Source organism: Manis javanica, chromosome 4, assembly GCF_040802235.1.
Source record: "Manis javanica isolate MJ-LG chromosome 4, MJ_LKY, whole genome shotgun sequence".
Classification (NCBI taxonomy): Eukaryota; Metazoa; Chordata; class Mammalia; order Pholidota; family Manidae; genus Manis; species Manis javanica.
The window spans coordinates 6179226-6200582 of NC_133159.1; the positions used below are offsets into that span (position 1 = coordinate 6179226).

The following is a 21357-nucleotide window of genomic DNA, read 5'->3' on the forward strand; positions in this document are numbered from 1 at the left end:
ATGTATCTTTTGTTGAGTGACATATACTTCTAGCATCTAACATTCAGCATTCTGTGGACTGTCAATAAATGTTTGCAAAATGAATGAAAGTAAGAGAATGCAACACCAACTTCACTTATGTTTTAAGAAATAACCTTAAAAACCACTTATATGGTCAAGAGATGACAAGTTAAACACAATTGTCAGATATAATTTTCATTTTTTTGAGATAAAAAACACTCACAGAGGGTACTGTAAGAAAGAGTAGTCAGCAAAATACCATTTAATTAAAAAAATCAAAAGTCTGATCTAACCAAATCCTTAATTTTTTTAGGTATGATATTTTCACCTAACTGGATACTGAATATATGTAACAAGTTAAGGAAGCACCCTTCTTCCTCTCCCCGGATATCCTTTTTCATTTCTGGTTTTCTAAGAATTCAGCAAAGATAAAACATTTGCTCTTCCCTGTCAACACTGAACACCTGCTTTGAACACAGTCCACCATACCTCCCTCCTTCCTTTTAGTAGCTTTAATTATGGTCCCAAAGTAGTTATAATTCACACAAGCAGTGGAGTCCATCCACAAGGTGTGGAGACCCTGAAGAGTGGGGGCCAGCATTTGTCAAGCCAGTACACCCAGAGTAAACATCTGCTGCAAGGCTGCAGTGAGAACATTTCTATCAATCTCATCTGGAAAATTACAAACCCTGGAGGGGATGTTTGCAATGGAAGTTTCAGCTATTCATGAAGAAGCCCTCTGACCAACACAAGTGACATGCACAGAAAGACACAGGTGTACAGGACACAATGTGCAGCCTCACTGGTAACTTTTAAGGGCTTCTATTTCCTGGAAAATAATGTAAGAATTCTAAAGTATGTAGAACATGGTAAAAAATACAGTTTGATACTACCCAATGAAGATGTGCACTAAAAAAAGTAATGAAGTATGGAGAGGGGTACGTGGTAGGCTTACTCTCAAGAACAGGGACGCATTCGGACAGGACCTCCACAGGCTTAGTCCTGAAGTGCGCAGACTCTGCCCATCCAAGAGGACACTGCTTGGCCAGGTGTCATCATACACTTTGTATTTGTGTCACTTTATCTTATCTTTCCAGACATTTCTGTGAATTTTTTATTCTTAAGTCTCTTCCATTAAGTCCACTAATTGTTCTGGAAAGACCCAAATAACACAGTTCTTATTTCCACCCCAATTAAGGGAAATAAAGGCCAAGGAAGATGTAGTGTCTTACCTGGTAAGGCTTGGGTTGCAGTGCCGACACCTCTTGGGCTCCTCCAGTTGGAGCTGTGGCGTGACAGAAAAGCACTGGCTCTGGAGACCCCCTTTCTCTTGCTGACTCAGTCTGAAAACCTGCTGAATTGCTCTGGGTGAACACTCTCCTTTTTGTCTCATTTAATTCTGCTTACAAAATGGAGTTGGTGTCTGGCCTTAACAGGTCAATATGCTTTCCTAATACATGTAGGTCTGATGACTATATGAAATAAGATCATTTTGACCATCAAAAACTCAATTAATCCTCATAATTATCCCAGGATGTAGATTCTGTATTATTGACATACTGGGCCCCTCCCACAAAGGAAACTAAGCACAACTGAGGCATTATTCTGTTGTTAACATCAGGTGAACTGCATAGTAAGATAAAACACAGGTAAGATAACCCTTGACGTTGATGCATTCATAACTGGGCAACTAAATAAAAAAACCAGAGACTTAATCAATGAAAGTTTTATGACATCAAGTTTATTATGGATTTACTAGTATCCTGGTAAAAATGAAAACTATATAAACTAAACTAAACTAGAGTTAAAAATATCTCAAGAAAAGGTATTAAAATGTCAGACTATGTTTTTAAACTCCCTTCATTTTCTCTGTTTACAATTTGAAGTGCTATTAGAAGCTTCAGCTAACGGGAGCTCAAGGTCCAGTCTTCACCCTGAACACTGACCACCCACCACTCATGTCTACCTTGTGACTTACAGAGCAGTGACCCTCTGCCCCACAATCCAAGGAAAACCCTTAGCTTCTCTATTCAGAACCCCAGAGAGCTTGAAGACATCAAGGTGACTATTACTTTGGGAAGACCAAATCAACAGCATTTCTTAACATTTTGAATTCTTAAAATTCCAAATTTTAATTTCTAATTCAAGTACCCTAACTGCACAGACAGGACAGAGCCAAAATCCAACATAAATTCATGATGGGCACACAACACTGTGTACAGAGCTTTCACCATTTATTTGAGGAGTGTAACAGAAATCTTGATTAGCCAAATATACTGTATACAGTTCCAAATTACAGAATTTTGAGTAACATCCTTTGCTTTTCAGATTCTCAAAATACTTTAGGTTTGATGACTACATGTAAATAAGATCATTTTGACCATCAAAAACTCAATTAATCCTCATAACTACCCTAGGATGTAGATCCTGTTATCATCATTTTATAAATGAGAAAACTCAAACAGCTATCAGGTGAGTTTTCCAAGGATGGAGAGAGTAGAAAAGAATCCAAACATACTCCCTTTTGCCAGCAATTTTATACAAGAAGAGGCTACTCCAGAGACAATAAGCTTATCGGTCACAGAATCGCACACCAGGAAGAGAACGGTTTACTACCAGTCAGGGCTTAAGAGGTGAAATGAGCAAGCAAAGGTCATGACCAACCACAGGTCTGGGTCCCAGCTCCTAGCCCAGCAACTTAACTGCTTCAGGAGACTGTCATGAAGATGAAGTAAGACCAAATATGTAAAACTGCTCTATAAACCACAAAACCATAAAACCTAGTACAAGCGGATTCATCTTATCTCCACATAGTAGTTACCACATGGAGTTACACTTACTTCTTTTAAGTAGACCGTGAACATTCTAAGGGTAAAAGAAAGTATCTTACTCATTTTTATATCCTCAGCATCTACATAAAAATTCTTCTTCCACAAAGGAACTCAAATGTAACTGGTTGGCAGAATAAATGAATGTAAATGAAATAAGAAAGAAGAAAATACATTTTAAGGCCCAGTCAATAGGTATTCAAGGTGGGAAGTTTGCCAACTTAGTAATAAACCTTCAGATAAGGTGCCCAGTATTTCCCTTAATAAGACAGTGCATTTTATCCCCCTCTTCCCTCCAAAATAAATCAAGTACTATGAAACTAAAAATAAACTTCATAATTCCAAAGAATGAGCAATTTCCTGTTGGGTCTTGTTTGCATGACTAGTTTAGGGAAAAAAAGGAACCTTATTTCCTGATCAGCTGTGCAGGCATCTGAGGGCAATTCAGGCCAGAGGAAGAAAAAGGTGGAAGGGTGCTTGGTTTAGAAGAACAGCCTATTTGCTAAGAACTCTGAAGAAGGTGCTTGGAGGAAACACTATCAAACCTGTCTGAATCACTTTGTTAATAGGTTAACTGCCAAAAATCCTTCTGTGGGGACATAAGACATCTATATTTCTAAACAGGGAGGGGGAAAAACCAACAACCTTCCACTGAATGCTTGCCACAGGAGTGCAGCAGCAGGAGATGTCTGGACAGAAGCCGGCAGGGAGAGCCCTCAGAAAACAGGGAGACAAACTGGGGAAGGAATGTGCGAAGTGTCCTTTTCTCAGTATTTGTTATTCTTCTCTGACAAGACACCAGGGACAACCCCCATCCCTCTATACTTAAAGGATGGCCATTTCTTTAACTACTCGGTTAGCAAAAGCCTTTGACACAGTGCTAAGTGCCTCGATGATTTGTGAGAAGGCACAAAACAGGACAGAATTTCTGGGCCACAAGGGATTCCTGTCCTCAGGAACACATCAACTCCCAGCACAGCATGTGTGGGGAGGCCCTGGGGGGAAGGCTACATGGGATCATTTAGGGTCTGTTCTGTAGTAACGCTGTTTATGTGTGGCACAAACTTGAACCCCAGTTTCTAGATTTGAATTCAATGTGAGGTGTGCTATCTGCTCCCAAAGCAAAAGAGAAGTTACAATCACAATGCCCTCTGGCGACTCAGCAGAGAGCCCGTGTCTCCTACAGCTCAGGACACAAAGGAATCGCATGTACCTAGACTTCACCACTCTAAGTTGGCCAGAGAATCCTACAGTGAAGAAAACATTTCTGTGGTAATAAAATCTCACTTCCCTCCTGTAAAAAGCAAATGTGGCCCCAGCTCAAGCCTGCACACTACAGCAGTCCTGCCCTTGGCTCACCCGGACCTGCAGGGCACCTGTGCGGGAGGCCCCTGCGGAGTTCCCCTGCCTGGTTTGTGGGAAGACTGGCATTCCACAGGCGGATTGGGAGAACTGATAAAGTAATGTCGGTAAAGTGTTCTCTTTTGCAGGGCTGAAAAGAGCTATAAATACAAAGTCAAAGCAGTATTAAAACTTAAAGCTGCAACCACTTCTTTCTTTTGAAATGGAGAACCACAGGAAGGTCAAAGGAGTGTCACTGTTTGTTGACTGCTGCTCTGGTGCCCCCTCCCTCCACCTGGCTGGAACCCCAGAGAGAGAGGACTACCGTGATCTTTCACTTAACAAAATCTTAAGACAAGGTGCACACTGGTTTCCTGGAACACCATGACTAGAAGAAATAGTAAAATGGGAAACCAACAGTCTGCACATCTCACATTCTTCTGTGAAAGCAAGCATTAAAAGCAGAAGGCAGCCCTGGGAGGAAGAGATGCAAATACATAGGGAAAAAGTTGTTTCCCCTTGTCTCTCTTTGCCACAGAAGCCTGGCACAGTGACTCTGCTAAGATTGCAGCAGCTTGCGTAACAAAATGCTTAACCTTGGCTAAGTTAACGTCCTTAGCCATAAAGAAGGGGAGAGGGGGGAGTAAAATTAAGCTTACGGGAAATAAACCTAATCAAAGCCAAACAGTAACAAAGGGCACCAGAAACATTTCTACTGTATCACATCCCACAGGCTGGCCAAGAGCCTGGAATTTTCATTACAACTTTTCAAAGAGAGGGAGAGAAAGAGAAAAAAAATTTCACAAAAGCATTATCAAGAGCCCAACCCAGGAGGCCCTGCTGTACAACCAAAATTTGTGAGAGGTCAGCCTTTCATGGAGTCAAAAACCCAGCATGTGGAAACTGGCAGGCCTTTTATATAGTAGGAGGGTTCTTAAAACGACTACTGCTTTGCACTGAAGTCTCAGAGCTTCACAGATCATTAAAGGTTTCTGAACCACAGAGAAAGGAGAGCAGAGTTAAGGAAATAAATCAAAAGTTCCTCTGGGATGCACAAATGCCTACTTGGGACAGGCTTTCAGCACAAATATCTTCGACATTAAACAACAAGGAGGACTCTTCAAAATAAAAGTAGAAAAGAGATTCATTTTGTTATAAGCAATGCACTCTCTTTTTGGTTTAAAGGTTATGTGGGTTATAAAAAAATGACTCCTGCCATGCACGTGGTGGGAGGTGGAGTCTGGGCTGAAGGCAGGGGCAGCGGTGAAAGAAAACAAGTACAAGTGAACAAAAGCCAAATGGAGAAGTGGTTGCTTTGGGGGCACCCCAAACCAGATAGAATGAGTGCCTTGTAGTATTTTAGGGGTAGGATGAAGGGCAGGTATTGGAATGGTATGAAAAAAATATATCCATCACATTTACTCCTTGCCATCCATGCCTAAGAATTAAAATAATTTTCCCACAGCCAGAATGTTTTCTCTTGTTTTTCTTACACAATGTGCATGGTTGAAGACCTGGAAAAAGGGACCAGCACCTTAAACACAGCACAGTTAGTATTTCTTAAGGAGGCATAAACTACCACAAAACCAGCAGTGGCAGTACTGCATCTGATACAAGGAGATGGGCAAGCTGGTACCTGAGGGTGTGTGTTTATTACCCAAGACGAGGGTTGTGAGGCTGAATCACAGACCTTCTGACCTTGCCCTTGTGTTATCCAGCAATGGTAAATAGAATGAAATGTGAGACCACCTACTCAGACTGGACTGGTTTCTCAACACCAGACCAGGCCTTGGAGGAAAGCAGAACTGTCATGCTTGGTCAGGACGCACTTACTAGGCAGCAAGTTGATGGGAAACTCTCTCCGGCCATCTCTGAGGAGCAGGGGGCCTCGGGAGGCTCAGTGAAAGGTAGGAAATCCAATTTGGAAAACTGACAGCAGGCACCAGAGCCAGTGGTTCACATTAAACTAGAGGGCTCCCAGCTTAGCCTGGGAACAGCCCATTTCCTTACTTTTGGTTTCTGAGGAGGATGGGAGGAAAGTCCTGTTATTCAACAGCTTGAAACAGCTGCTTGAATCAAAAGCAGTAAACGATGAAGGCATATGTCTACTGTATGACGGCTGTCTTCATCTTCAGCTACAGTTTACTAAAACATGAAGCGATGGGCTTTGGCTGAGGGACTGATGTGGTGCCAAGATTATCAACACAGACAAGGTTTCCAAGAAGGGTCTGGAGTAGTGACAAAACTAATGGCCTGTCCCCCAAGGAAAGAACCTACTGTTATCATACGTGGTTATGCTGTGCTTGGTACTAGAAATCTTGCTCAGGTCTCCCAGTGCTAAAACGGCCTGCCTGAGGTTAGTCTGAGCAGGTACTGTCTTTTACTTAACCATAATGTGAACGCTTTCTTGTTGTGGGACATGAGAGCTAGGTTAAAAATGCTAACCTTAAGACATGCGAAACTCGATAGAATAAGGGAGGCCTGCAATGCGACTTTCAGTTCCCTGAATGAATACAGGTGCCTGTCAGGTGAATGAGAGGGCCAGCATAGGGAGGGCAGCTACCCTGGCTGCTTGATGCACTGAGAGGGGGTCAAGTACACGACAGAGGTCCAAAGGAGCTTACTTAGAATGGATGGTGCCGGATGTGGAAGCAGGCTTGGACACCCTGGAGCCAGAAGCCCTGGCAGTGCCTGCTCCTCTGACTCATCTGTGTGGCACAGTCATAGCAGTAATTCTCTGTGGTGTCAAAGAACATGACCAGGACAAGGTATGGAAGGTGAAGTGATTCAGATCCCAGCTAAATAAAAGAGGACACTTCCAACAATGGGATGGTCCAAAACCACCAAGGTCGCATTTAATGGTTCCGTGTTGCCAGGTTCTCAGGAACAGCAGGGCAGCCACTCTGTGGAATGCTGTAGAGGGATTCAGGTACTGAGGAACTCCTCAGTAGAAAATAAGGATATTTCAAGGACTTTCTTTGGCAAGACATTTCAAACAAATTTTAATATTTTAGAACACCTGTCCTTCAAATAGCTTCCAGTCCTACTGTACATCTTTAGGACACACAGGCCATTTATCTTCAGCTCCTCTGACTCCCATTACCACTTACTGTCCACGCCACATAGCTTTGCACCTGGGTTCACACCAGCTCACACTGTGGTGACCAAACTGTCGGAGAGATCCGCAGGGAATGCACCCACACCTCCTACCTTCTCATCACACTCAGTGAGCTCTCAAAGTGCCTGCTGGTCAACTGGTCTTAGGAATTAACTATAACTTTTTTACATTCACACTATCAAAACAACCTAAGTCGCTGATTTCTAGAAAAATTTCTTAACAAATACTAGTATTTATAGACATGTCTGGTAAGGCACTTAGCATTTGGGAAATTAATCATTAGAACAGAATACAGTACAAAAGAAAATAGCATACCTAATTTGAGTCTAAGACAAATATACTAGAAAAATGGGTACATATTCCTAATTATAAATTTGTACATTTTAATATAAATACAAAATGACTATGTCTTCTATATAAAATATCTAAGAAGCCATTCCAACCTCTATGATTCTGCCTAACCACCTGGTAGATCCAGTATGGTCCAGAGAAGCACGTGCACTCTTCTCCCAAGCCACCAGATAGGCTTACATGGTCAGAAGAAATAAGTGCTTCAAGTTTTGGTAAGTAAATTCAGGCCACAGAACACAGAAAATTCAGAAATTTATTTTAAAAGTTTTGCTTTGTTTCTTATCCCGCATTCTCTAGATTTAAAGAGCTTTGCCCACTTCAGCTGCTACTTCCTTTACTTTGCTGAACTGCCTTGTATACAGATTCCTGGGTCTATTTTCTTTAGAATTCAATTATCCTTCCTATTCCACAAATTCCTGATTCTCCCTCCAAAACTCAAACACCTCCCTTGACAACTTATGGCCACAACCCTCTAACCTGGTTCAATGTACTTCATTAGCACATTTCCAAAACAGCATTTGTGGGGAGGAGAACCCAGATGGGACCGTAGGAGGTGTGTGCCCAGATCAATAATCACCAAATCCCAAAGGAGCTGGACCTTTGCTGCTCCAGCCCTCTAAAATAAACAAAAGAAAAGTCACCATATCTTGCCAAACTCAAGAAAAATCCAACTCCTGCACATGGAAACAAAGACAATGGCTGCAGCTGAAAATATATAACCATCAAAATACATAAGCATCACAGGAAAAAACTTTTAACTCAATGTTGTTCAGAACATCCTCAGTGGTGTTTCACTCAAATAGCCAAGACAGGACGAAAATTCCAGAGTGTTTTTAAGATAATAAAATAGCATGTGATGATGACTCACTTACTGACTGAGATGGAAAAAAAAATCCATAAACAGTCACAGGAACCTTGCAGGGCTGCAAAGATCTGGCAGCACTGAGCCTCGTCTACCTCGCTTCACTCTCTCCTTCAGCACATGTACACTCACTCACTCACTCACTCACTCACTCACTCACTCACTCTACTGATAGCTTTGAAGCCAAGCTGCAATTGGCTAATGGCTTACTCTACTGCTTAAGACAGTATTTTATTCTTGACTTGCTCAATAAACCTGCTGAGAAAAGTAAACAATGGGTTTTAATCTTATAAATAATCTAGAAAACAGAATTGCTGTGCAAACAGTAGAGTTAATTTACTGCATATGATAAATAGGACAGGAAAGTCCGACACATTTGGCACAATGAACCCCAAGTCATAGTCTTACTACCACAGGACACTATGGTTAATAAAATTTCTCTCTCCAGTATAGTCCTAAGGCCTTGGAAATCCAGGTTTCAACTGGTCTTTAAAACAGCATCAAACTGATCATGAAAACTAACACAAAGAGCAAAAGGTGAGGAAAAACTTTCCTGAAAAACAGTTTAAATTTTTTAGGATAAAAAATTATGTATCTGTGGTTACAGTATATTTCTATCCCATCATTCACACACACACACACACACATTCATTTTAAAGAAATATTAAAGTAAGGGGCCTATTATATAAATAAGGGGCACCAAAGATGACATAAAGAGGTATTAAGATGAGGTGTCTGCCTGCCCAGAAGGCCTTGTGTTCTATATATACACACATATACAAGTGTATATGTGCTGGAGAGAAATGCATGGAAGGAGAAAGGAAGCAGCCTCTGAAGTCCAAGACTAAAATAAAATAAATATGAATTTGTAAAGGGCAGAATAAAACATAGGAGATGGGCTCTGTCAAAGTGCTGCCGTCCACAGAGAAAAGCGCCCACGTGGTTTGCACGGACGCGTAGCCCAAGCAGGAGCCCTGCGCCTGAGCTCTGGGCCCTCTCAGGGATGGGAACCAGGGAATCTTTCAGAGAAGAACACAGTCCCGCTGGCCCTTCACCAGCATGGAAGCTCCAGTGGGGTAAGCACCTGCTCATGCACCTCAGACACCCCAGAGAGCACAAGCCTTGGGTACCCACAGTCCCCAAAACACTTTCAAGAAAACTTCTGATCTTGCCAGCTGTGATGATGACTTAGACACCTCAAAGGCCAAATCCTGGGAATTATGATGCCACAATTTAGAGATTCAGAAGAAGGATTTAAGACACTATTTCCAAAGTGGAAAAAGTGTTAATGAAGTCCATTAACACTGAAACTTAATTTAAAAAGTAAACCTCTGAAAAAGAAAACTCAGTTTAATGGAATTCTGGTATCTCCAGACAGGTTTCTCCTGCTTGCTTTTCTTATTTTCATAATACAATGAATGGTTTTCAAATTACATACAACAGAAAAAAAAATTCTTTATTGGTGGGGAGCCTTGGAAATCCAGGGGGGGCAGGGTATCTTCTGTTGAGCAGCTGTAAGAAGGATGAGGTAAATGCTTTGCTTTACTTTCCAAAACAATATATTTCATCCTACTTTTATCTTCCTAAGTATTTACTCAAGGTCATAAATTCAAATAAGATTAAAATGAACCAACTATTCAAGGATTATGTTTCAGATACATTTTAACACTTATTTTTAATGTCAGTTTTTAGCAGACGCTGTATTTTTAAAAACATGAGCAAACTGGAGTTCACAGAACTTATTAAGCTAAAAAATACCTATTTGTGATATAAAATATGAGCCCCAAATGGATAAACACATGGCATATAATCACAGTAATCACATCTTGTAAGTCTTCCTAAGGACCATTTAAACCTTCCATATTTTTTACTGGCTGGGTAATAAAATGGGTAAGTTAACTATTAAGGCTTAAAAGTCATAAATGTCCCCATCTTAGAAGTTACCAGGTAACCAAGACCCAGCCAACTCATAAGAAATACAGGTTAGCAAATACCAACAACAAATAAATAACTGATCCTCATAAGCTGCACTATGTTCTATGACATTTTAAAAGTCCAAGGTGTTTCTTATTTGAATGAAGTTTTCTACAAGTAATAAATTGCACATAATTAAATCATTCTCATGCCATTCCCACCACTTCTAACATATAAGATAAAGCCAAGATAGTCCTGAGACACACTAAGAAAAGCAAATATCCAAGGTCTTTGATTTACAAATCACCTTATGTTTTAAGACTGCCTTTTTCCCCCAACATCAACACGGAAGTTTCTTATATGCAAATTTTTTTTACTGCTTCACTTACACAAGGGAATCAGCCAACCTCTCTTAGATTATCCTAGTGAAAACTGGACCACTGCCCAGTCAGATACCCATACAGTTTAGACTACCAGAATGAAAAGATTCAAGTCTCTGCTCAATTTTAATGGGAACAAACTCCCTGCATGGGACAGTACTTGCTGCCAAAATGCAGTGTATTTATGGGTAATCGCTTCTGCCTTGAATGGAAAATTCGAACTCTATCTGCATCTATTAAGGACAGATTATTAGGAGAAAAGGTATGGTACATGTCTCTCCTTGTACCCAATCTTGCCAAGCCCTCACAGTATTTACATTTCTTTTTCATATATAAGGGGTACCAGTGAGACAAAATAACATCTGGAAACACTGAACAGTATTAAGTATGTAAACTTCCTATTAATAAGAGGTCATCCTTTCAAATAAAAAGTTTCCTATTAGAAACTTAAGCTAACCACATACTGTGACTGCATGACACAAGGTAAAGGTGAAATACAACAGGAGTTAACAATTGTGTTTCTAAGAAAAAAACAGGAGTTACAATTGTGTTTCTAAGGGAGATGGGAAGAGGAAAGTATATTAAGAGATTCTATTATGGATAATAAAAATAAGCTCAGATACTTTTCTTTATGTCCGAAACACTTTGTAATAATCCAAAAAACAAAATCAAGCCCTAACAGTGAAACAATTTACAACCGTAACGGAATAAAAACATTAAGAATGAAAGTGACCTTTAGTCTTTGGATCTGCAAATCTGCATTACTGTGAACAGCAGAGATGCATAGACCCTACTGTGCATTTGACCCACCCAGAGAGCTTATTAAAATGCAGATCCTGGCTCAATAGGAAAGGACAGAAGCTGGGAGAGCCTACAATTGTAATTTTAACAAGCTCCAGGTGATGGTGATATTGCTGGTCTGAGCACGGCACTGTAAGCAGTGAGAATTATACAGCATTTGTGGTAGAGGCCTCTGCTTTAAAACCAGACTTTCTAAAGTTACCATTATGTGGCTGTAATACATTGTGTCAACAGTATCAACCTACTCAGTAAGTCCATACTTTGTTAAGTAATATTAGATTAAGCATTAATGAGGCTAGATAATTGTTTCTCTAAGGTTATAATCTAAAGTTAAAGTAAAACTTCATGTTGAAGGCTCACAGTGAATGAATGCTAAAGTCATTTTTAACCTCTTAATAGTAACAGAGTCTTGATTAGTCTTACAGCCCTTTCTCAATAGTAGTTATCCTTTGCTGGGGGGATATGCCTCTGCGCAAAAGGTATTTTGCCCAAAGAAGTGAACAATTAATATTTAGTAATTATGTACACATTTAATAGAATTCATTCCCAAAAATGTGGCTAAGAAAAGTAGTTGATTTTCATGTTACCACTCAAATTAAAATTTTAAATCTCCAGTATTTTCATCCTATCACCCTAAGTTAAAAAATATATATATATCAAAACCAGCTGCCCATTGGTCCCATTAAAAGACACACGTTTTCAATAGAGAAAATCAGGATACAAGATAGACTTCCATTCTATAAATCAGTTCTAACTCCCCATTTTCTGTCTTACAACAAGACTGAATTATTACAAGAACCTCTCCATGTCCTCACGCTGCTCAAGAACACTCCCATAGCGCAGCGAGGATGTTCCCTCTTCTTACAGCCTCAGTGGGTCTCTCCTTGGAAAGAGTGAAAGGTTCCCTGAATTCCAGCACTAAGCTGTAATTCTGGTCTAAGTCTTACTGCATCAGCTCATGCAACCTTCTCTCCAACCACACTAATGTACTTGCTGGACATGTTTTGCCATTTCCTGTCTCCATGCCTTTGATCATGGCATTTCCTACAGCTGGGAAGTGGCTGTTCCTCCACCCTCCCAACCAAGCCCTGTCAAAAAATGTATGCTTCCTTCAAAACTCAGTTCAAACACCACACACTCCAGTTAACCTTCCAGAAGCCCATAGCATCTATGCATAATTAGAGGCCTCAACTTCCAACAGCGCCCTTAGCATATACTGTTCAAACATGGCAGGCATGCAAATGGTTCATCTTTTGGGCTCTAGTGCCAGCCTCCCTGTGGGTGCAGATGGCACCTTGCTTCTCCTTAGAGACATCTCACTCATTAAAGTTCTCAGTGAGTATACAGCACTTTTTAAAATTGAACTATATGGAATGTTTAGTTCTGAAAATGGGAAGTGGGTGAAAATAAATTTTTAGGAGAGTAAATATTAATGCACCAGCAACTGGGTTTACAAATAAAAATAAGCTCAGATACTTTTCTTTATGTCCGAAACACTTTGTAATAATCCAAAAAACAAAATCAAGCCCTAACAGTGAAACAATTTACAACCGTAACGGAATAAAAACATTAAGAATGAAAGTGACCTTTAGTCTTTGGATCTGCAAATCTGCATTACTGTGAACAGCAGAGATGCATAGACCCTACTGTGCATTTGAGCTTAATCTCTATTGGACTAGGTGGTGGAAAATAAAACTTACAGACCTGAGAAAGATCATCAAAAGGTACGTGACTTTTCACTTTCTCCCTCCAGGGTCTAATAACTCTTTGGGGGCATCTTTCCTTTCAAGCCGTGGCAGAGCAGACTGTCTTCTTACTAACGCCAACTGCATTAGGAGACAGGTCACTGACTAAATGCTCCCTGTCTACAGTCTAATGCTGGCTGAATTTGTCTTAGTAACTAACTGTACACAGAACTATATACAAAGGCCAGCCAGGATTCAAGGGACAATCACCCAGGTGTCAGACATGGAAAATCTTTCTGGCTCAAATAACAAAGATTGTTCTCGGTGCAAAAGAAGGTATGTGTCACTGTGACCTGAGTAATCACCTCATGGTTTTGAAGAAAATGGCAATGCTGTACAAATCAAGAAAAGCATTATTTTTGGAGGATTAGTGATTCTGAAGTCATGGGTTCCTCTCTTGGCAATTACGATTCAGCTCTGTTAGGTCTCCCATTGTTTCACACATTACATCAAAGTTCATGTAATTCATCATCCCAAAGATTATGCAGCAGCACTAAAAGGAAAACCAAGAGGCCTGGTTCCCCATCATCTTCTCAGCTCAGCCAGGGGACACTCACTGTGATTTATACAAACATATTAGAATCCAAGACCCTGACATGAGTTAGGCCAAACTGTCTTTAGGGAGAAAAGAGATACAGCCACGGGGAATCTGAGATGCTCAGCAGATTCCTTACCATGTTTAACTACTAATTATTTCTCTTATAAGCACAATGAAGGAGGCAACGGTTATTGAGAAAGTGAGAATGGGAGAAAGATAATAAACTACAGGGTATTTGCACAACCATGATACTAAAATATTTAACTTGCAGTTATTCTCCTGGGTACACGGAGCCTAGCAAGTAATACCCACTCAACTAAACCTCTATGAACAGGTGGTTTTCACTGCCACTACTCCCACTTCAGTGGGCAGCAGTGTTCAAAGAAAAGCCAGCATTAGCCCTGTGTAATAGACTGCAGAAACCTAAAGAGCTGGAGAAGCGGTTTACATCCATGCCCACCAGCAACCTTTCTCTGCGTGCCTTCACTGAATGAGCTGGTAAATATGCAAGTCTCAACAAAGATTCAAGACAGAGGAAACATCCCCTAAACTAGGCACTGCTCCCTACCCCCTCCCAATTTTTCAATTTAAAAGGATTGATGAGAAACAGGTAATTTTTTTTATACAGGTGTAATATGTTTACAAGCAGGAATTCTGTACGTTACGTAGAATTTGGTTACCTTGTGTAGTTTCTGGGTAGATGGGAAGAACAATCATTTTACAGTGTTCATAGACACCTCACAGTTTTGAGATTTCTCAAAACAAGTCTAAGGGGGTTGTTAGGATCACCCCCCTTTTACAAACCAAGACTTTAGAGGAAAGAGATGTCAAATAATCTGCCTAAGGCCCACAGCAAGTAGGTGGCAGAGGAGCAAGAACCGTCTCAGGCACAATGACAGCCAGACAGGCAAACATTTTGTAAAGATTGTAGCACCTATAAAATTCTCCTGCAAAGCAACGCCATTTGAGAGGAAATCCTTTCCCACTCATTGTCAGGATTTGTCCTGAACTTCCCAATGAACAGCTCACAGCAGACTACACAGTTCAAAGAGATCATGCAGTGCTACAGTTACTGGTAAGGCCAAGAATAGAATACAGGTCTGCTGACCCTGGTGCCTGTGCCCAATCAGGCATGTTCTTTGGGAGACTGACACCCATCTGAAGTTTCAAGTTGGTTGAGAATAGCAAAGAAATGAGTTAATAATTCTGGTAAATAGAAGATAATGTGGAAAATATTTGGATTAGAGGGATTTGCTATAAAAAGAGTCATGAAGATATAGAGATTTCTACCAAGGAAGTTTTGAACCAGGAAGACCAGTACCTGAATTTTTTTTCATTTTCTGCAGCAAAAATGAAAAATAATCATTGCCCACCCTTCCTCCCCATGAATTGTGAATGATTAGCTTGGCTATGTTGATAACTAAAGAAAACATAAGATGAGTGTTTCTCCCGGCTAATCAGAATAAAGACTCACTCTGCTACCAAACTCCTCCAATTCTAAGCAAAAGACAGCAGGACACAGGGAACATTTAGCCAACGCCAGCCATGATAAATTCTCCAGTGCTGCAAACAACTCTCTCACTAGCTGCAATGACCATGTTCTGATTAAGAGGCTGGAAACAGGAAGACTGCTGGGTGCCAGAGGAGAAGTGGGGAGAGGAGCCTCATAGCTGGGAATAGGGACAGCAGAGAAGTGATGGGGAAGGGCTCAGGAAAGAGGTGCCTGGAAAAGACCAGAAAGCCAACTCAAAAGGTTGCTTGCTGGGAGGGACAGGAAAGACTACTTACTGAGTTAGACGTTATCGATAAAAATAAGGGACAACAAGAGCATGAAAGAAAACAGATTTTGAGGGCTCTTACCTAGGCTAAAGGTTATTCAGATTTGTTTCCACTGGGGAAATAAAAAATGCTGGATAAAACTGTCTGGCATTTTCAAATGTGAGACAGATTTTAGATTTAATGCTTAATTTTACTATTATAAGTTTATTTTTTAAAACAAAGATAAAATAATCATTGCACAAGAAGATCTGATATCAAAGTCTTCATGGTTTGCAACTCTGAGCAGAACACAGGAACAGGTTAACACTTGAGTTGAGAGGTCACAACCTGCTCATCTCATCAGGTGAAGGCTGCTCAGGGAGTTCTTTAATTCTCACTCCCATTTGGCCAAAACAAAATTTCTACCTTTGGGTAAGGGCATTTTAGTTTTTTCAAAGTATGCATCAAACTTTAAATAACTGAAATCCTTGGAAAACTTAAAAGCATTTCTTTCACTGTTCCACATTGAACACCTCTACAATCTGTTTTGGAAAGAGAAAAAATTAAGTTGATTATATAGATTGATAACATACTATAGTTTAATGTCTCTAAACTGTTCTCTTTTTTGCCATTCTCAAAATGACCCATCTCAGCATATTTAGATGTATAATAAACATTAAAACAGTAGTCTAATTATGAGTTGATGTGCTGATTTATGAAAGGGTATAATACTTGAAACCTCAGAACCCTCTTCCCTATTATGAGTTATTGCTGCTCAAAAGGTACTATACAGAAAAGGTGTCCAGAAACAGCTCATTACAAAAAAGGTGACCCAGAATATAAGAATCAAAATCCACTAAGAGGAAACCATAAACAACACCCAATTAGAAAACCAAAAACCAAACCAAACCAAACAATCCACCCACTTTTATAATGGATATTCTTCATCTCTTTCCTTTCACTCCCAGAAAGAAAAGCAGCTCAATTGATTAAGCGTCCACCCCCACCCCCAAGTCCTGAAGAACACTTCTGGTTACTGGGCTCTTCTGGCCAGACACTGGCAAGTGGCTGGTCTTACTCCACCCCAGAGCCCTCTATCCCTTCTAGCATGAAGGACTCTCCCCCACCCCCACTCCCACCCCCAATACCATGCGTAGGCAATTTTAGGTAAATGAGACTGAATCCCTTGCTAGTATTTTCTTCATATAACTTCTCTCTCAAAAATTTCCTCAGGAAATGCTCCTACTCCAAGTTTAGCAAGAGTACTCATCGGAGTTGACTCAGTTTTGTGAAATATCAAAGGAATTTTTTTAAAGCTTCATTTAGGCGGGCCATAAGAATCTTTGTGTATCTGTCCAATGAAAAGTACATGCTTTAAGGACTTGAAAATTAAGGAATGTAATAACTACTCTTGAAAACAGCAACATTAATAAGAAAAAGTCCCAATATAATTCAAATTATAGGGAGGTACAGATCTCTTAATTCTATTGTTTGGCTGACTTTTGTCAATAACTAAATCCAAACTAGTGATAAGTGACATTTCCTATTTCAGACACTGTATTTAAAATTAGATGTTAACTCCCCAGTACCCTCTGTTGCCAAAGACCTTTCTGTTCTTACAAGAAAAGTCCAGTTTCCTCGGGAGGATTAGCATAATCCATCACTTTACTACCTAAAATCATGAGCTTAAACTAAAAATAAAGGAAATGAAATGAATAGTATGCTAGAGGCCAACCTAAGACTGAGTGCAGCACAGGGTTAAAAGAAACCATTTCATAAGATCCAGCGCGGGGAAGCAGCAGGAGCAACGAGGAGAGAAATCAAGTTACGTAAAGTCCGATTGTACTCACTGTTTCCTTATTGGGAAGCAGCTCCTTTCTAATTCTGAAGAAGTTCTTGCCGTACTGCCTGAGCCCCTTAACGAAGCGCTTCTGTGATAAAAAGAAAGAATATGATGTAAAAACCTAAAACAAACCAGGACGTCAGCAAAGATACCTGCCATCATTAAAGAAACACCACAAACAAGTCGTAGGCAGGGAATATTGACTCGCGGGGGCCCATTTCAGCAGCACAGCCGGGACCCTCGGCCAGAAGGCCTGGACAGCCTTTGTCAGAAGCCCCAGGCTCACACAGGCAGGTCTGGGGAGGGACCCCCTGCGTCTGGGGTTGGGAAGCAATCTGTGTTCTCTGGGCCACCAGTCCGCACTGGTCTACCAAGGAGCAAACGACAAATACGCTCCGGGCTTCAATAAAGCAACACAACTGCTTTCCACCCGAGAACGAAGCTTCCCAGAGCGTCAGGGAGAAGGGGGAAAAGAACCAAGCCTGGAGACTTTTCTCCAGAGGGGACCCTGGAGGGTTAAAGGCCCCTGCGCGAATGCGAGGAATTCACCAGGAAGGCACGGATGTCGCGGGGACCCACCGGGAGCCAGGACCCCGGCAGGCCTGCCCCGCCACGGCCGTCTAAAAGCCACTCCAAGGCCCCAAGAAAGAAGCATCAGACCCCCTTCCTTCTTCCCGATGCCCTCACCGCGCCCCCGCGCCCCCCTCCCCACCCCATTTCCTTCGCAGTCTGGAGACTTTCACTTTGTCCCGTTCCTCTCGGGCAGCCCCTCCCCGCCCCGGAGCAGTTCCCGCTCCACCGGCCCCCACCTCGGGGCTCGACGCCCGGTCCGGCGCGGCCGACCCCGAGGCGCTTCCCGGCCTGGCGGGCGGCAGCCACAGGTACGCCGGGCCGGGCCGGGCCGGGCCGGCCGCGCTCAGGGCTCGGGGAGACGAGGCCGCGCCTGTCACTCGGCCCCGCGCGGGCTCCGGCTCCACAAAGCGCAGGGCGGAGACGGCCGGGCGGCTCGGCGTGCGACCGCGGCGGGGCCGCGCGGCGCGGGGGGCGCGGGGCTGGGGCGGCCGCCGCCGAGGGAGGAGGCCGAATGGAGCGCGGCGCGCGGAGCCCGGCGGCCGCGGGCGGCTGCAAAAGGCGGCCTGGATCGCCGCGCCGCCCGCCGGCCCGCGCCCGGCCCCCACCCCGAGACTCCGCGCCGGGCCCGCAGCCAGAGCCTCCCGGGACCCCGGCGCCGGTACCGCGGCTTCCTCCTTCCTAACAGCGGGAGGCGACCCCGGCAGCGAGGCACAGAAACTTCCTCCCTACCGCGGCGAGCGCGAGCAGAGGGCGCCCGCGGGGCCGGGGCCGGGCCGGCACTCGGGGCCCTTCCCAGGCCGCTCCAGTCCTCCCTCCGGGCGGGCAGAGTCAACAGCGCGAGGGCCGCACGCCCATCGCCCCCGGGCTGCGAATTGGGGGCTGGCCCCGATGACCCCCGCGTTCCCTTCCGGCCCGGGATTGTGGGCGGCCGCTCCCGCCGGGCCCAGGCATCAGCCTGCACCTCGCAGGGCGCCGTTTCACAACTAAATCACCGCGGAAGCTTCCCAGCCAATAAATCACCTGCCCACCGGGAGAAGAGTCCCTCCCACTCCCCCGTGTTTGAGACCAGCCGGGCAAATTCAGTGAAGAACGAGATTTGGCCTGTAAGGCCGATTTGCAGCCTCCTACACCATTCCTAGAGGCTCTGCATTTTCCGATTTCATCCCTTTCTAAGATATGACTCATCACTGTCAGTTTGCAATATAATTTGTATAGTTCAAAGGGAAAATCTATCAAGGCCCAAGAAAGAGGCAACAAGGTCTCTCTAATTCGACCTTCACTACTTACAAAAGTATATTCACATGACCAACATGCATCCTGGGCTATGAGCAGATCATCTCCCCTGGGAATGTGGCCTGTGGACAGGAATGAGACTGCCCTGCCTTCAAGGAGCTCCCCTCCAGTGGGCATGGCAGACAGGTAAACAGATCACTGGGCTTAAGAAAAGCATAGAGGAACAAAGCGGTGGTGGGTGGGGCTACGAAGAGGAAGCGACTTACTCTGCAGGTGTCTTAGAGGAAGTGACAAGGAAGAGCTTGAGCCTGCCAGGAGGGCTTCAAGCAGCAAGAGTCAGCCAGGAATGGCATACAGAACATTCTGGGAACTGCAAGGACAGGGTATGCAGAATGGAGTGCCAGCAAATATGCCTTAAGAGGCTGGAGAAGGTCAGATTGCAGAGAACCTTTAGGCCAGGCTGAAGAATTATGGTCCTAACTGCAGGCCAGCAGAGAAGTTTAAGCATGAGCAGTCCATGAAGACTGGTTATCAACTGCTCTCGTGGCAGTGTAGCCTATGGCGTGGACTAGGGGACAGACTGGCTGCAATGCAAAGACCAGTTAAAAAGGTTGCTGAGGTAACCCAGGTGCGAGAGAAGGACCTGAAGTCAACCTCAGCCATCGGAATCCATGCTTCTTCATCTGCTCTTAAGTATCTAATTATTTACTGAGCACCTAGCGCTGGGAGGAATTTAAAAGAAAAAAAGGTAGATATGGACCTTTATTAAAACTGTGATTCATTTGTAGCGGGTAAGATAAATGTGTTGAAGTCATTTCAGAACAATCTGAGACTTAATTCTGACAAGCACGGAGCAGTGAAGTACAGCTCATCAGTGCAGCAGGGAGCCAAGGAGAGGCACGGGCTGTCGTCGTCCAAAACGCCTTCACCGCGGCAGAGCCACAGGCCAGACCATGAGAATAGGCAGGGTCTGCAGAGGTGGAGGGAGTGGGCAGTGCCTCCACGAATGACAGAAGTGGGGAATGGGAGGTGGGTGATAAGAGAGGGAGAGGCCACACAACACTGAAGTGGCCGCTCTGGCCTGAATCATATGACGGAAGGCCAGGACCATGCAGTCTCTACGTGGGCCTGATGTCAAAGGACACACAACAGGAGCACTAGGAAAGGCTTGCACAGGGAAGGGTGCATCTGAGAAAGGCTGAATCGGAAACACCAGGGTATATGGTAGTGTTGGACGAACGAGTTCAGATTTCTGATTCTTCTACTTGTTATGACGCAGTTTCTGACATCCATTAAACTAATAGTTACACGCCAGGAGCCTCACATGTATTAATTAAAAATCCTCACAACCCAAAGGGAAGTACAATTATTACCTCTGTTTTACAGACAAGGAAGCTAAGGCACAGATGGTTAAGTAACCAGATGAAGATCACCAACTCCTCAGCGGCAAAGGCAGAATTCAAACCCAGGTTCCAAAATCCATGCCCTGCACTACCACATTCTCTATAAAATGGAGATAAAAGCCTACAGAAGTAACCATTTTCAGTCATGGCACCATTATCTGTGACTCCACCCTCTGCTGTTGGCCCCAACATCAAATCACCAAGTCTTCAGTATTCTTCCTAAGGAGGGTCTTTCAATGCCCTCCTTTCGTGCCCGTTCCAGTGCTAGCTCTAATCTAAGCCCTTATCCCTTTACTCCTGCCGAGCCTATTAACCCAACTCTTTCATCCAGGCATTTACAAGCCTCTGCCAAGGAACTTTTCAGAACCACAGATTTTACCCTGAGTCCCATGCCACCTCGCCCTAGCCCCTACCTAAGAATAGCTTTTGACCTCTTCAGGGTGGTGTCTGCACCCAGGCCCTGAATTCAAGGCCCTCCAGGATCCTGGACCCTGCCTACCTTTCCAATGATATGTCCAGTAATGCCAACTGGCTCATGCTACAATCTCTGTCTGAACTCTAGGCTCTGGGGTACCTTTTCTACTAGTCCTCACAGCCTACGCAAGACAGCACTAGTTTACTTCAAACCCAAGCTCAAATCCCTCCCACTCCAAAATGAAACTTCCCTGA

The 21357-nt window shown here is 43.3% G+C and overlaps 1 protein-coding gene across 9 annotated transcripts in view; it reads right to left on the minus strand.

Annotated features, from left to right (window-relative positions):
- RERE (arginine-glutamic acid dipeptide repeats) overlaps positions 1-21357 on the minus strand; it is a 412748-nt gene that overhangs the window by 33537 nt on the left and 357854 nt on the right. For all 9 annotated transcript variants that reach the window (XM_037000132.2, XM_037000128.2, XM_037000130.2 and 6 more), the window contains one exon: positions 17487-17567. In XM_037000132.2, the coding sequence (XP_036856027.2) occupies positions 17487-17567 (81 nt within the window). The remainder of the gene's footprint in view (positions 1-17486; positions 17568-21357) is intronic.